Here is a 15,199-nt window from a genome sequence, read left to right on the forward strand (position 1 = left end):
TTTAATGTTTTTATTTTTTGTTAAGTAATTATACCGGTATTTTAAGAAATAATAGTTTCTATGGTTGAGAGGAGCACGAAAATAACATGAACCAGGTGGACACAACTAGAAATAACTGTTTTCTGGTCTGGCCACACTGCACACACACTTCGGTAGCAGACGATAAATCTGTTTTGTTTTTGTGCACGCTGCTCCATGTCTTCACGTATCCCGTTGTGTCTCCTGTTCTTTCTGATCCTATCGATTACTATAAGTTTCAGGGCCGCCCCTCCGGATGACAGCCAAGATAACGATATGTCAGCGGAAGGGCTGGAGGTACAGGGCGGTTTGCTTCCATGCGTGACGAGCGCATATCATAGACCGGAATTTCCGACACAGTGAGCGCCTAATTATTTGTTCTTTTCGGTTCACGCCACTATCGGCAGCTTCAAGCCGACATAATATGTAATTTTACAGGCACCATGGTGAACCCGGTAGAAATGTCCCCCTTCGACAGCACGCAAGCGCGAGGTAGCAGGCGAGCACAAAGCGACGGGCACTTGGAGAGGGCGGAGCCTCGCAGCGCAGGCGGCTCGAAAAAAAAAATAAAAAAAGAAAACTGGGCTTTGGAGCAGACGACACGCTCGCTCGCTTCCCTACGGCGATCGTCTGCTTCATACGCACTGTAAGCAGCTTACGGTAGCCGTGTCATAGGTTAGTGTGACACCTTCATAACAGAGCGATGACTTTCGGTACATGACAGCGACAACCTTGTCATTGCGAGGATAAAGACAAGTCCGCACAGATATCTCGGAGCTCGCCCGCCGTCGCAGAAAACATCGCGACGCTTCGAATTACGAGTTTCAACCAACGCCTGACGACGCGGCTTGTCGGCGGCGAAACTTGAACAACTTGTCGGCGGCAACAACTTGAAATGTCCCGGCGCCATAACATCGCAACGTAACCAGCAGCCGGAACGCAGGGAGCAGTGGGTGGCCGCGGTTGCTGGCGTTTGGCTCGGCAGCTCGGCGTTTGGCTCGGCAGCCACCTCGGCAGCTCCAGCAGTGACCGATTTGGTAAAGAGGCGCCGCGACACGAATTCGCCCTTGCTGAAGTGCTCAAGCGTAGTATTCAGCCAGTACCTTATGCGCTGACATGGCAAATTCACGGTGCGGAAATCCCCTGAACCTTCATTATATGCCTCGTCAATGCGGGATACATGCTCCGGAAAAGAGGCGAGCGAGCACAGCCGGCTCGAACCGAGAGGAGCGTAGGCGGCCATCTTGAAAATAGTACTGGAGGGCTGCTTCAAGGTAGCACAGACAACACCTTGGAGTTTCTCCTCCAAATCGTGAGCGGCTCCTCCAAATCGCCGAGCGGCTCCTCCGTTGGAGGAGACACTCGAGTGGAGGTTAGTTTATGAAACCGAAACTCGCTTTCAAGGGTCCTCTCGAGCGGAGGCTCGAGTGGAGGAGGGACTCAGAATACGGGGGTTAGAGGTGGTAACCCAGAAAATGTGCGCTCTTGTTTCAGTATTTTTGTTGTCTAGAATTCGGTAACGGGCTTCCGGGGCTTTGTCGGGAGTGCTGAGGCGTGCGCTCGTCCTCTCGTCAGACAATGGACAGAAGCTGGGACGCGCGCCGTCATTGCATGAAACGAAAATGGCCGTAAGGTAGCGCGGTTCGGCTTTTAACCCGGGGTCGATTAAGCGATCCCGCTCTGGTACTAAGCGTGAGACAGTTCATACGATTAACGAAACGCTCTGCTAATTTTGTCCGCAGGTATCTGGCGACCTCGAAGTTCCAGCCCACGTACGCAAGGCGGGCCTTCCCGTGCTTGGATGAGCCAAACTTCAAGGCGAGATTCAACGTGACCATCATACACGATAGCAACCACATGGCGCTCTCCAATATGCCCGTCCTACCGGTATGTGTCACTCCACTCTTTTCTCGCTTCTGCGTATCTCGAAAAGAGGTGGTGGACAAGAACCACCAGTACAGAAACAAAATTGCCCGATAAATCAACCCTTGTTACTCTACATTAATGCAGCGTGCACACCGGCTACCAAGTAACGTACGCGACTTTGCTAGGCCTGCCTGAAGTTCGTGTGAAGTGATCCAGGAGAAAGAAGCGTCGCGCTGTACGGGCACACGTGTGGGGTGCCAATGTGTCCAATTACGAGAACACCCCCGGTTTATATAGCGCAGTTTCCTGTGAGATCCTCTGAGATCAAGTTTCCAACGCCTATGACTATATAAACCGATTGGCTTTCGAAGCCTCTGTGTTACGCTGCGACGACAGCCGAGCTACGACGGAACGCCGTGTGGCTCTACTTGGTCCAGCGAGCGAGCTACGACAAGGCGAGCCCCTAAAGTGCTCTGCACTAAAAAAGGAAGTCTGAAGCTGCAATTTATTTACGCCAAGCTGCATGGTGTTCTGTCATTAAAGATCGGTGAACAGCGTCTCGCAGAACGCAAAATGCGTCTCACGGCGCATTTTAGAGCTAGGAGCACGGCAGCTTCTTTCCGTGCTCCTATCCTAAGCTCGCTCACCTTACTCGCTCACCTTATCACACCCGCTCACGTGGCAGCGTCGCACTTGGCACTGGTATGCATACCCACAATATGAGAGCTAAAGTGGTGAAGGGGAATGTTCACAGCCGGCGTTTAAAGGTCTTTCTTTTCTGGCAGCAACGTTTATCCCGTGTGGTACTACAGTATTTCATTTCTGCGCCTGTAGACCAAGTCAGTGAATCAGGCTAAGGTAATCTGGGATCAAGACGTCTTTTGGTACGGTTGAGGGCTTGTCTCCTGTCTGCAAAACATACACGACACTGGGCAATTATCTAACGACGCTAAGGACCGGTCAGGCATGTTTTCCAACCGTTTAATTTCGTACGTTCTCTCCTTGTTTTCAGCTTAGGAAATGTTTGAAATAGTGTCGCAAAAGAAAGACAAAAGGGGAAAAAAACAGAGGCTTAAAATTTGTGATCTCCGTAATGTGGGAATGCCCTTAAATTGCTAGGATGGGCATCAGACGGGGCTGGCGTTATAAGTATAAGGCGTGCCGATGATCGAGCTACGCAGCTTCCGGAAACGTGTGGTCTAGCCATCCGCGGTTAAAGTTGCATTCCTGACGCGCAAAAGCTGGATAACACATTACAACAGTTAAGGACCTCACAACGCGACGAATATAGTGAGTTGGTCCTAGGGCGTGCGAATAATAACTAATTGGTTGCTCTTTTGGGGAAGGGGAGAGAGGAGGAGAAACGGGATCCTGAGTGTCTGACATTGGTTCGACACCTCAACAAGCCCGGGTCAAAACAAGGGGGCTATGATGGACATGAGGAGACAGAATTAAGGAAAGAAAAATTTTGGAGAAAAGGAAAAACTTTTCTTTAACCTGACACAGAATTCACCAAAGGAGACGTTACTGCCATGGTAACATGTGTGTTAATGATCACCGCTTCTTTGTTACCCGTTTCGTTACGCTTTTTCTTTCTTGGAGGCTGTTGGTGGGGAGGGGGCAGGGATACGTTGCCGGGCCAAAGGCCCATGCTATGCCAGCCGCACGTATCCGCAAGGCCGCCGCACATTCTCGGGTCCCACCTGCGCCACTCCCCCGTCCTGCTGGCCGCTTGCACCCGGACGCGAGAGAGCTCGTACGCGCAGCGTCGTCTGAAATACGGCGGCCACAAATAGCGCCCGGAGAAGGAAGAGATTGGTAGTCGCGGGCCGCACGAGGTTATCCGTCCGCTGGTACGCCGTTCTATGAATTGACCGCGCGCTGCGCTAAGCGCCGTTCCCCCTGCGCGCGCTCGTCGTCTTCAGCCGATTCGAACGGCGCTCGAGCGGAGCGAATTCTGCCGATTCCCATCTCTCGACCGGCGGACGCACTGCGCACCGCGGGGTGGAGTCAGCTGCGCGCGGCAGCCGCGTTTGTGCCCGGTCAAAAGGTCCAAACAACGTTTTCCTGCTTACCGCCACTTGCACCGTGGCCTGCCATCGGGCCACCGACGCAAGCTTTGTTTATCTAGCGCCTCACTACGTGCTTTACGCGGAGTCGTGGCTTCGAGCGGCGCGTCGGAAAAGCAGCGCGCTCGCGCTGCCGCTGTCAGGTATACACACCGATGCCGTGGGTTTGTTGACCGCATCAATCTAGCCGAATACTAAGTGTATCGTTCGTATTTTCGCGCCGTCTGAGATGGGCAGGAAAAAAAAGAAGAAAAAACCTATCGGGGGCTGCTGAAGGGAGGCGTAGACTAAATTGGGCCCAGTCGTGAAAAGAGCCGTGAGTTTGTTCCCGTTTCAAATAAAGCGCATGACCAGCGCGTTATTACGTCGTTCTTGCCATCAATGATGGCGATCGCACCACCACCCAGGTCCGACGTGAAACAAGCGGCGTTTTCGGAATGCGATAAGAGGAGTTTCTAACGCGGTGGCGTAATTTAATTTTTCATGCTTATGGAGGCGACCAAATCTGAAGCAGCTTGTTTCAGAGTACGGGGCAGTAGAACTACAGACATGAACCATTTACGAAACCATACGCGATCGCATTCAGTCAAGTCGTGAGAAAGGAGAAACAAAGTTTGCAAACGACATTTGAAGGCACTTTAGCCAGCAGCTGTGTGAAAAGGTCAGTAATTTGTAGAAGTGAGTTGGCCTAGGTTTTCGTGAATACAATACCACCCGTAGCAGCGCTAGCTGCTTATTAACGCGGTAAATACCAAAAACCCTGAAACGGGTGTCGACGCCCCGTACACTTTCCCGCACTCCACTTAGTGACATCACGAACCTTGAATGGTGAAACGCGAGAATAATGGAGCTTGCCTAAATGTGTGTTTTTTTCATGATTAAACGACGCTGAAGCAGGGACATGTAAATGCAGAATAATTGTTTACGGTAACTTTTGACTCAAGCCTCAGGTAGCAAACATACTAAGAAAGGACGCCCAAGCACATCCCATAGGCTTTTTTTAATTCGATTTCTGCGCAACGTTTCGCCTTGCTTGCAAGCACACTTAAAATATGCCTGCGGGTAAACACGACAGCCACCGTACCCACTACAGCGTGCGAACATGCAACAGCCATTGGCAAAATCGTAGATTATTAGCGCTTTCGGATGAATCGAAGCCAGACGACCGTCACCTTCACTGGTCAATTGCGCGTGTATTTTCTACACCCGCTCCCAGGCTACAGTACCTCCCGGGAAGTGTTCGCCAGGGGCCGTATTGAGGATCGAACTTGATCACCCACTTTGCCTGGACGCCGCCATATCAAGATTGCAGCAGAAAAACCCCTTTCTGAGTGGTTTCCAATATATGCGACTAAAGTGAAAATAGATAAGAATAGGCACTCAGGAAGATCGCGACGATGCAGTAAAATAGAAAATAGAGCCCCGGCTTTCTATGGGCACTTTCTGGTGTCCTCGTTAACGTCACAAAAATTTTAAAAAGCGAAAGGAAATAGCCAGCGTTAATTATTAATTTTCCATCAAAACCGGCTTCGTTGGCCTTCAAAACAAAGCCGAGAGAAGTAAGAAACGCTTGGTACCTCAGCTAAAAAAAAAGTTAATTCAGCATTTATTGTTCCTCTAAACTTTTCATAGTAACGGCCAAACGCGATGCAAGTTTCTTCGGTGTATTTGCTTACGCACGTGAGCTGCGGATGATTTCCGCAACCACACGCTCCGCATTCATACCTATGGGCTTCATATTCGGCTTCATAAAAGCATCGCCAGGAAAACCTGTACGTATTCGCTGATACATGCGTCGCGTATGAAAAATTCCGTGTCTTTGTGAGCTTCGTGAAAAAGCGCATAAAAATCTGAAAGCATTACCTTGTGCGCTAAGACTTTCGGTTCTTATAATGTACACTGGCGAATGACATCGGTCATATGTCGTCAAGTAACTTCGCGATAAAATGAAATTACAGCCAAGATCGATGGCATGCATTCACTTTTGCTCCCAACCAGCAAGCCGCCTCTCAGTGTGCAGCCTCGCAGATGTGAATGGGGACAGTTCTTTCCGTCGTGCATGATTGATTGAGCTCGTTGCAAACGTGCCGGCACAGATATATACGTGTAGCTGTTGCTGGTATACAATTGCACGATCGTGTTGGAGTTCGAGCTGGGTTGGCAGGAAGCAGATGACTCGCACCCATATTTTCTCCGCAGATAATTACTTCCAGAAGTGCTTATGCTGCGGCCTCACAGCCCACGCACCATTGTTTGACTATTGCTGGGGTTCCGCGTTGTCGGATTAAACAAACAAAAAAAAACGACAAAAGTGTGCCGAATTTATTTTGAAAAATTCTGTTCGGCAAAATGCATTTATTTGGCAAATACCATCGTGCTTTGTTGTAGCTGTAACCTTGCAGGACAGGCGGTCTTCTGCGGAAAAGGTACTGGTAGGTAAGCACTGAGTGTTCCAGCCAGTAGTGCCGCATTATGAACTCTACGGGACAGGGATGCACAGTGTTGTCGATGGCATCGCCACAGGGTATACCGTCGAACCACAATAGGTCGCACAGCCTACAACTCCAAATGGGTCGCCCTCAAAGTGTCGTTGAAAGTATTCGTGCGAGGAATGTCGGCAACTGCATCTCGCTGCCAGTGGTTACAACTAAAGTATTTGTCAAACGAATGTGATGGAGAGCCAGTGGGGTTTCTCAATTCATCTGTAATAATATCGCGCCGCAACGCCCTTCCTCGACCACGCTGAAGGGGCTCACTGGACAAGAAGCATCGTCTGGTCACTTATTATGTATACATACATTGTTCACTCAAGCTTGGAGCCGTAGACATGACTTCGCTCGGAAGAAGTGGCTGCGGATGATAGGTGCATATTAGGAAGCCTCTCTGTGACACAAGCAGCATTCCTGTACCATAACAGCGTCTGGCCACCTTGGTGTAGTATTTGCCCCCCCCCCCCCCTTCCCCCTCCTCTTCTTCCCAAGTGAACCTACAACCAAACGCACGGCCCGCAGTTTCCAGCTTAGCTGTGCTATCAGAATAGCTCTCAGACGTTAAACGTTATATCATAGGAGAAAGTAAGGCTAGAAGAACGGGTGACGGATTGAAGCTGTTGAATAGCGGGCTATGCTGTGCTACGCAGGGCACGAAGGAAGCAGGGAGCACGGGCAGGTTTCTTGATCCAATAAAATATAGCAGGAGACGTTGAAAATTTCTGCAGCATTAGTGAAAGAGTCGCAACCGTTGTGACCAAGCTAAGCGAGAGGTATATAGGTTAAAGATAGTGCGAGCCCATGTACGAACACCTATGACGACCACGCTGTTTACAGTTTCCACGGGGAGGTCCCATCGGCAAGGAAAAGGGTAAGAGAAAACTACACGATAGGGATGGGTGAATTTATGAATAAATGGGAAAGAAGCAAATATGTGAAGCCGCATTGGGAAACTTTTGAAGAGGCCGTACGAGTAGCCGAGGAGGTACTTGTTACAAGGATACTGCGTACAAAAGGTATATCCTGTGGCACGGCTGCCTTGCGTGCGAGCCTCTCGGAGGGGTGCGGTGATCACACCGCTCAATCACATGCAGCATACACCATCATCGTCATCACAAATGATCTTTGAACGCACCTCACGTACCCAGCCCAGTGCAGGAAAACAATGAGAGGCTCGCAGGCAGTGCCGATCGTTGCTTGCAAGTTTCGGTCGGCGTCGTGCCGTAAATAACATCTCAGCGCCGTTTCTAAGAGCACGCAGATGTTACGGACGATAGAGCTCCGGGAAGGCGGCATTCTTACGGAGGCCCCAGCATCTCGACTCACTTCAATCAATCACAGGAGAATTCACTGCTAATCGTATGCAGGACGTGCCTATACAAGGTCGTTTGTTTGCGGGCTGATTCTTCCAGATTACTGTGACGGAGTGCGCTCCGACCTCTAACATTAATGAAGAATCAATTGTAGATATGATCGTCATTATTGGTTGAAACTGCACGGCGGTGCGCACCTAAGTATGAGTGTGGCCTCACGTAAAAACCGCTGGTTACAAAAGTTGTTATCGGTATATTGTATGCACAAGGTCATGGCCGCAATGTGTTGCTGAGTAATAAACATGGCACAGTAATAAAGATAGCACAACTGCGACGCATATGAATGCAGAATTCGCGGACAAAAAGCTGCGAGGGTCACAAGACATTAGTGGCGTGTATTGTAGCCGGCCATTCAGGCAACAAATAAAAAGGGAAAACGAACGGCAAGGAGCAACGATGCACCTCGCACGGCTGTTTTTCTGTACTTCATGTCTTATGAAGTGATCCTGGGTGCAGCCCTACATGTAGATCGTGGGCACGATACGCCAGGCACGACGTGATAACTGGTAGAGAGATTGTTACCGTCCATCTAAGCCCTGGAGTGCACTACAGGTAGTTTTAAAAGAAGGACTGCACTCGCTGTGGCCTCCCGGGCCAGGGTGTATATGTGGCGACTTCGTATACGTATTTCAGTACGCCTGGCTGCTTATTATAAGGCACTGATTGACTTTAGCGAGACAAAAAATCGTTGCGAAATAACAGCCCCCCTAGGCGTAAATATTTGGAGCATGTATGGGCCTATTTCACATTTCAGAGATTCAAAGATTCATAGATCCAAAGATTTTATTTCCCCATAAGTACGAGGAGGCAGGCTGGGACTAACGGCTACACAGCCTGACAGAGGCCCCAGCCCCCTTTGGTACAGTGCAATGAAGAAGCAAAATCAAACAAACTGGAAGTTCTAATGTGAGTTATAAAAATACAAGCAACATGTAGAGCACAAGACATTACAGAACAATATGGGAAAGGTACAGTAAAGTACATTAGAGTACAAAAGAGTAAAGTAAAACAAAGTACAAGTGGACAATCAGAGTATAACTATGATTGCGTTTTAAAGATAGACGCAACTACAACACCTGCGCATTAAACAAGTCTAAACAACATCCACAGTTCTAGCCACTGAAGCAGATATACTGATTTAAGAGGTATTGTTTCGCCTTTGTTTTAAATATGTTTCTACTGCATTTGAAATCAGTGTAGTCTCCAACATTGTTGAGTATCTCGGTGCGCTGAAACAGAAAAGACTGCCTGCCGTAGTTTGTTCGCGATTTCGGTGTATGTATTTTGGCACACGTAAAAGAGTATATACTGCTATTGTCGTTCACCCGCCGCGGTGGCTCAGTGGCTAAGGCGTTGCGCTGCTGAGCACGAGGTCGCAGGCTCGATTCCCGGCCGCGGCGGCCGCTTTTCTGATGGAGGCGAAAAGCGAAAACGCCCGTGTGTACGAGATTTCGGCACACGTTAAAGATCCCCAGGTGGTCAAAATTAATCCGGAGTCCTCCATGATCGCCTGCATTGCGTCGGCGCGTTAAACCGTGCAATCAAATCAAATGCTATTGTCGTTATGTTTGCCATGGAGATTTTCTTTGTGTATAGCTTGTAAAAGCTTCATATAATAAATTTGGTCAGCCTTAAGCATACTGTATTGAACAAATAGTGAACCCGTTCTCAAGTCGGCATAGTGCCCGTGAAAATTGGCAAATAGATATAGAAGTCTCTTTTGTAAGACGATCAGCAGTTTGTAATTTGTTTTGTTTGTTGTTCCCCACGCTAATATTCCGTAGCAAAGCCTAAAATAGACAACAGTGTTATAAAGCTGTGTTTTCACCCAAAGCGGTATTAAACCTCTCAATTTGTAGAGAACGCCAATATTTTTTGAAATTTCATTGCCTAAGTGTTCTGTATGAGGATGCCAAGATAATTCTTCATGAAACCATACTCCTAAGAACTTCTGTTCTTTGACTTGGTTGATCATATTGCCCCGATATTCAATATGAATGTTATTATCTATCTTCTTATTAATTGGTCTAAAATGATATAGGTTGTCTTCGATGCGTTTAGCTGTAAGTTATTTTCGTGCAACCAGTTTGAGAACCTTTCTAAATATCTATTTCTTCATACTGGAGTTTTCTTATACTGCTATCGGAGAAAAATATGTTCGTGTCATCTGCATACATGGCTATCTGGGCTGTACAAGGTATGTTTGGAATATCATTCACATATATTAACAATAACAACAATCCCAGCTTTGATCCTTGCGGAACACTTTGTTCTACTGCCATTAACTCCGATGAAACACCATTAAATTTTACAAATATCTCCCTATTACTTAAATAGCTCCTTAATAGGTCAGCCGTTACTCCGCGTATTACTATTTTTTTTAGTTTTCTTAGCAATATTTTAGGGTTGATAGAGTCAAATGCTTTTTGTAGGTCCACGAATAACCCCAGTGTAAATTTCTTTATTTGTATATTTTCAATTATACTGTCCCTTATATTAGGTAGAGCTTCCTGCGTTGGCTTCTTTTTCTGAAAGCCGTACTGATGCAGTGAAATGACCTTGTGTGTGTTGAAGACGGTTTTTGAAGAATATTTTTGAAAAGACAGTCGACACAGATATTGGCCTGTAATTGGACAACTGGTCATCGCCACCACCTTCGTGAATTGGCCTAACTCGCGATACGTTCAATTTTTGAGGAGAAACTCCATTGGATAATGTCAAATTAATAATAAAAGCTAAAACTTCACTAATTTTAGGGGCGATGTGTTTATCGGGAAGTGGTGCAACACCATCGATACCAGATGCGACGTTGTTTTTAAGTTTAAGAATAAAAGTTTGCACCTCCCTCGCGTTTGGCGGACTTCGAAGTTGTGATTCGAAGTTTCGAAGTTGTGACTGTTCCAGTGTAGCGCTACGTTTATCTTCATCGACCTCCGAAATGTAAGCCCCTGCTTTGATGAAATGCCTATCCATCGCGATTGCCATTTCGGCTGGTTCTACCCGTCTACCGTTCAAGCGAGCAACATGCGACTGCGTGCTCTTCTTGCGGCCCGTTATCACATTCACTGTTTCCCATATATTTTTTGAATCGTTACGATGTCTTCGAAGAGGCGTTCATAGTATCTGAGCTTGGCACTTTTCAGGTCGCTCTGCAGTTTGCTTCTATATTTTTTGAATTCTAGAAGCAGGTTAGGGTCACGGCTCCGCACAAAAGAGTGATACATTGAGTTTTTACTTTTAATTCGTTTAAGAAGTTGATCTATCCAGGGCTTTCGCACCTTTCGGGAATTTCTTTGTTGTGCCACTGGTTGAAACGTTAAGTGGCAGCACGCTAGTATGTACAGCCTCCCAAATTTTTAATAATATAGTGGGAGCGACGACTGATCGGTATGTCAGCGCCTTATCACGGTGTTCAGCAGCGAAATACGCGAGAGTACGCGTACGCGCATAGGGCTATCTGTTGTATGAGTGTCGTCTGCTACGCTGTTGCCTTGAGAGTGGTACACCCCCTGCCACGGCATCTAAATGAATTTGTTCACGAGAAACGGCGATTATTTTAAGCGCATGCGCATATCAAACGCTCGTTTGATTTTTCTTTCGGATCACTTGCCCCCCACAGCGTGAGAAATGCCACTGGAAGGAAACAGGACGGGTTTTTCGGCCAGAATGGCCTCAGGCCGCTGCAGGATATAATACGATAAATAAAAAACTCGTGCCAATCCACCCCGTGAATGTGGTTGCAAAGCAAAACTGTAAACGGCGCCCATAACGATTACCCATGCGACGTAACTTAAATTCACTCACATCGCTCTACAAATAGCAAAACCAGAGAGAAGTGAAATGCACTTAACCACACCATTTATTACTTCAAAGAGATATTCTTGGTAAGGTTAAATCAATGCACGATGCAGGAACGGTGTTTGGTTGAGTTCTATTGGTGCAGCACAAGAGTGGAAACTTTTTTTATAAAATTAAAGTAAGCTCCAACCCGGTGTTAGACGATCTGACTTCTCTGTCTCTGCGTCGCGGACGGAGGCGACGAGATTTGCGGCAGAGAAGGAGGAGGAGCAGGAAGAAATACTTCTGTTTAGATTTCTGAACGGTTTAGAGGGCAGCCCAAGGATTTCTTCTTCTGTGGGGCCCATATGCAGTCCGCGCGGCCTGTGTTCTGTCCACCCGCTGAAGCTGGGTAGGTAGAGAGGGCCTGGACAGCAGCATCTCCCATCGCTCTTGTTGGGTAGTTGACGGAGTGAGAGGAGGGTGCTCAGGGCTGAAGTCGCACACCCCGATTACGGGGCGGAGTGTCCCTACTTCTGAGCAAAATTTACATTCAGCGTCGTAGCGATTCGGATGCATTAAGTGAAGACGCGTAGGCTGTGGGAAGGAGCCCGGATTGTATGAGCCGTAGCGTAGTTTGTTGTTCTCTGGAAAGGTCAGGGTAAGGCGAAGGTACGGTCTGCCTCAGAAGGCGATAATGCTGGGTTATCTCCCCGAAGGTGACAAGCGGGTGACTGTCCTCGTGCAGCTCCATAGCACGGGAGGTAAAAGGGCAGGCTTGTTGGGTGGGCGTATTTGTTTCCCTCCATTGAATCGCGAGGGGGTGTCCAGATGAGCTGAATGGAACCGTTTGGGGAGTGGTTTTTTAGCACGCGCAGTGCAGGTCACGACACCCAACCTGACTGGCAATTCCAGTAGGCTTGCTGTGAATCGGTCACTACACTCCGAACCCCTGGTTTGGTGAGAGCCCAAATGATGGCTGCCTCTTCTGCTGCCGTCATTTCTTGGGTCCTAAGCGAGGTACACGCAAGGAGGTGGGTTATGGAGGTAGCCACGATGATGGCGTATTGCTGCCCTCGATGTTTGGAGGCGCCTGTGTAGATAACTGCATGATGCCCACCGAGGGTGGTGTTGAGCACTTGAGCCCGTGATTTTCGTTGACCCTCGTCATGTGAGGGCTTCAAATTTCTAAGCAAAGGGAGCGTCTTTAGTTTCAGTCGCCAAGAGTCAGGGAGCACGTCAAGCGGAGTGACATTCTGGGCTGCCCAGCCAATCTGGTGAAGCATGCGGTTACCCATCGCAGTTCTGAGTCGGACCTTCTGGTTTGAAAGATGGCCGTCTATCAGCTCTTCCACCGTGTTGTGGAGCCCCGTGCTAAGCAGCCTTTGTGTGGACGCACTCATGAGAAGACCAATGGCCTGCTTGACCGCCTTTCTAATCATTATATAAAGCATCTCTATGTCTTCCTTGTCGAGAAGAAGACAGGGGTTAACGTAAGTGACTCTCGAGAGGACAAAAGCTTCAATTAATCGAAAGGTACCGGATTCCTTTAGGCCTTGCTTTTTGGTGGCAACTCGCCTGATCATGTGTATGATTTGATTAATGCTGTTTTTGAGGCGCTGCAAGGAGACGTCACTCTTGGTGTTAGCCTCGAGATGTAGGCCCAGGATCTTAATGCTGGGGCTTGGAGTGATGGCCTGGCCATCAAGGAGTATTTGAATGTATTCCTTGATTTGGCGTGAGGGCGGACACCAAGAAGCTGTGATTTTTTACGTGAACACTGGAGGCCACAGGCTTTAGCACATTGGCGTACTAGAAGTGAGATGCCATGCATTGGTGTGAGCTTCCTTATATTTTTGTAACTGTTAGCTCATCAGCAAGGGGCGCACAGGGCTGCTAGATGGGCGTGAGTGGTCGCGTGACGCTTTCATGTGGCATTCAGCTAAAATGCAGGGGGTAAACCCGTAGATGTGCTTGGTGAGTACACCACCTGTCTTCCCCGTCTTCGCGTGCGCTCGTAGCTAAATCGGTAAGACATCGGGCTCTCGCTTTGTTATTCTATTAGTTCCAGGTTCGATTCCCGGCGGTGCCAGTGAATTCTTTTATTTGTTCGCTGGAGTTTTCTGGTGACACCAAAGGTCGCGAAAGAACCCTTGGGGGGTAGAGGTAAAAAGCTTTGCTTTAAAAAATCTGATAGAAATAAAAACTCGTGCCAATCCACCCCGTGAATGTGGTTGCAAAGCAAAACTGTAAACGGCGCCCATAACGATTACCCATGCGACGTAACTTAAATTCACTCACATCGCTCTACAAATAGCAAAACCAGAGAGAAGTGAAATGCACTTAACCACACCATTTATTACTTCAAAGAGATATTCTTGGTAAGGTTAAATCAATGCACGATGCAGGAACGGTGTTTGGTTGAGTTCTATTGGTGCAGCACAAGAGTGGAAACTTTTTTTATAAAATTAAAGTAAGCTCCAACCCGGTGTTAGACGATCTGACTTCTCTGTCTCTGCGTCGCGGACGGAGGCGACGAGATTTGCGGCAGAGAAGGAGGAGGAGCAGGAAGAAATACTTCTGTTTAGATTTCTGAACGGTTTAGAGGGCAGCCCAAGGATTTCTTCTTCTGTGGGGCCCATATGCAGTCCGCGCGGCCTGTGTTCTGTCCACCCGCTGAAGCTGGGTAGGTAGAGAGGGCCTGGACAGCAGCATCTCCCATCGCTCTTGTTGGGTAGTTGACGGAGTGAGAGGAGGGTGCTCAGGGCTGAAGTCGCACACCCCGATTACGGGGCGGAGTGTCCCTACTTCTGAGCAAAATTTACATTCAGCGTCGTAGCGATTCGGATGCATTAAGTGAAGACGCGTAGGCTGTGGGAAGGAGCCCGGATTGTATGAGCCGTAGCGTAGTTTGTTGTTCTCTGGAAAGGTCAGGGTAAGGCGAAGGTACGGTCTGCCTCAGAAGGCGATAATGCTGGGTTATCTCCCCGAAGGTGACAAGCGGGTGACTGTCCTCGTGCAGCTCCATAGCACGGGAGGTAAAAGGGCAGGCTTGTTGGGTGGGCGTATTTGTTTCCCTCCATTGAATCGCGAGGGGGTGTCCAGATGAGCTGAATGGAACCGTTTGGGGAGTGTTTTTTTAGCACGCGCAGTGCAGGTCACGACACCCAACCTGACTGGCAATTCCAGTAGGCTTGCTGTGAATCGGTCACTACACTCCGAACCCCTGGTTTGGTGAGAGCCCAAATGATGGCTGCCTCTTCTGCTGCCGTCATTTCTTGGGTCCTAAGCGAGGTACACGCAAGGAGGTGGGTTATGGAGGTAGCCACGATGATGGCGTATTGCTGCCCTCGATGTTTGGAGGCGCCTGTGTAGATAACTGCATGATGCCCACCGAGGGTGGTGTTGAGCACTTGAGCCCGTGATTTTCGTTGACCCTCGTCATGTGAGGGCTTCAAATTTCTAAGCAAAGGGAGCGTCTTTAGTTTCAGTCGCCAAGAGTCAGGGAGCACGTCAAGCGGAGTGACATTCTGGGCTGCCCAGCCAATCTGGTGAAGCATGCGGTTACCCATCGCAGTTCTGAGTCGGACCTTCTGGTTTGAAAGAT

At 48.5% G+C, this 15,199-nt stretch overlaps 1 protein-coding gene across 1 annotated transcript in view; it reads left to right on the top strand.

The window, feature by feature from the left end:
* Nucleotides 1-1,738: 1,738 nt before the first annotated feature.
* The window catches only part of LOC144152262 (uncharacterized), a 123,843-nt gene continuing 110,382 nt past the window's right edge, over nucleotides 1,739-15,199 (top strand). The window contains exon 1 of the mRNA XM_077683497.1: nucleotides 1,739-1,905. Coding sequence (XP_077539623.1) covers nucleotides 1,876-1,905 — 30 coding nt within the window. The 5' untranslated portion in view covers nucleotides 1,739-1,875. The remainder of the gene's footprint in view (nucleotides 1,906-15,199) is intronic.

This window comes from Haemaphysalis longicornis, unplaced genomic scaffold (assembly GCF_048455015.1).
Source record: "Haemaphysalis longicornis isolate Haplotype H1 unplaced genomic scaffold, Haemaphysalis longicornis Haplotype H1 scaffold_1, whole genome shotgun sequence".
NCBI lineage: Eukaryota > Metazoa > Arthropoda > Arachnida > Ixodida > Ixodidae > Haemaphysalis > Haemaphysalis longicornis.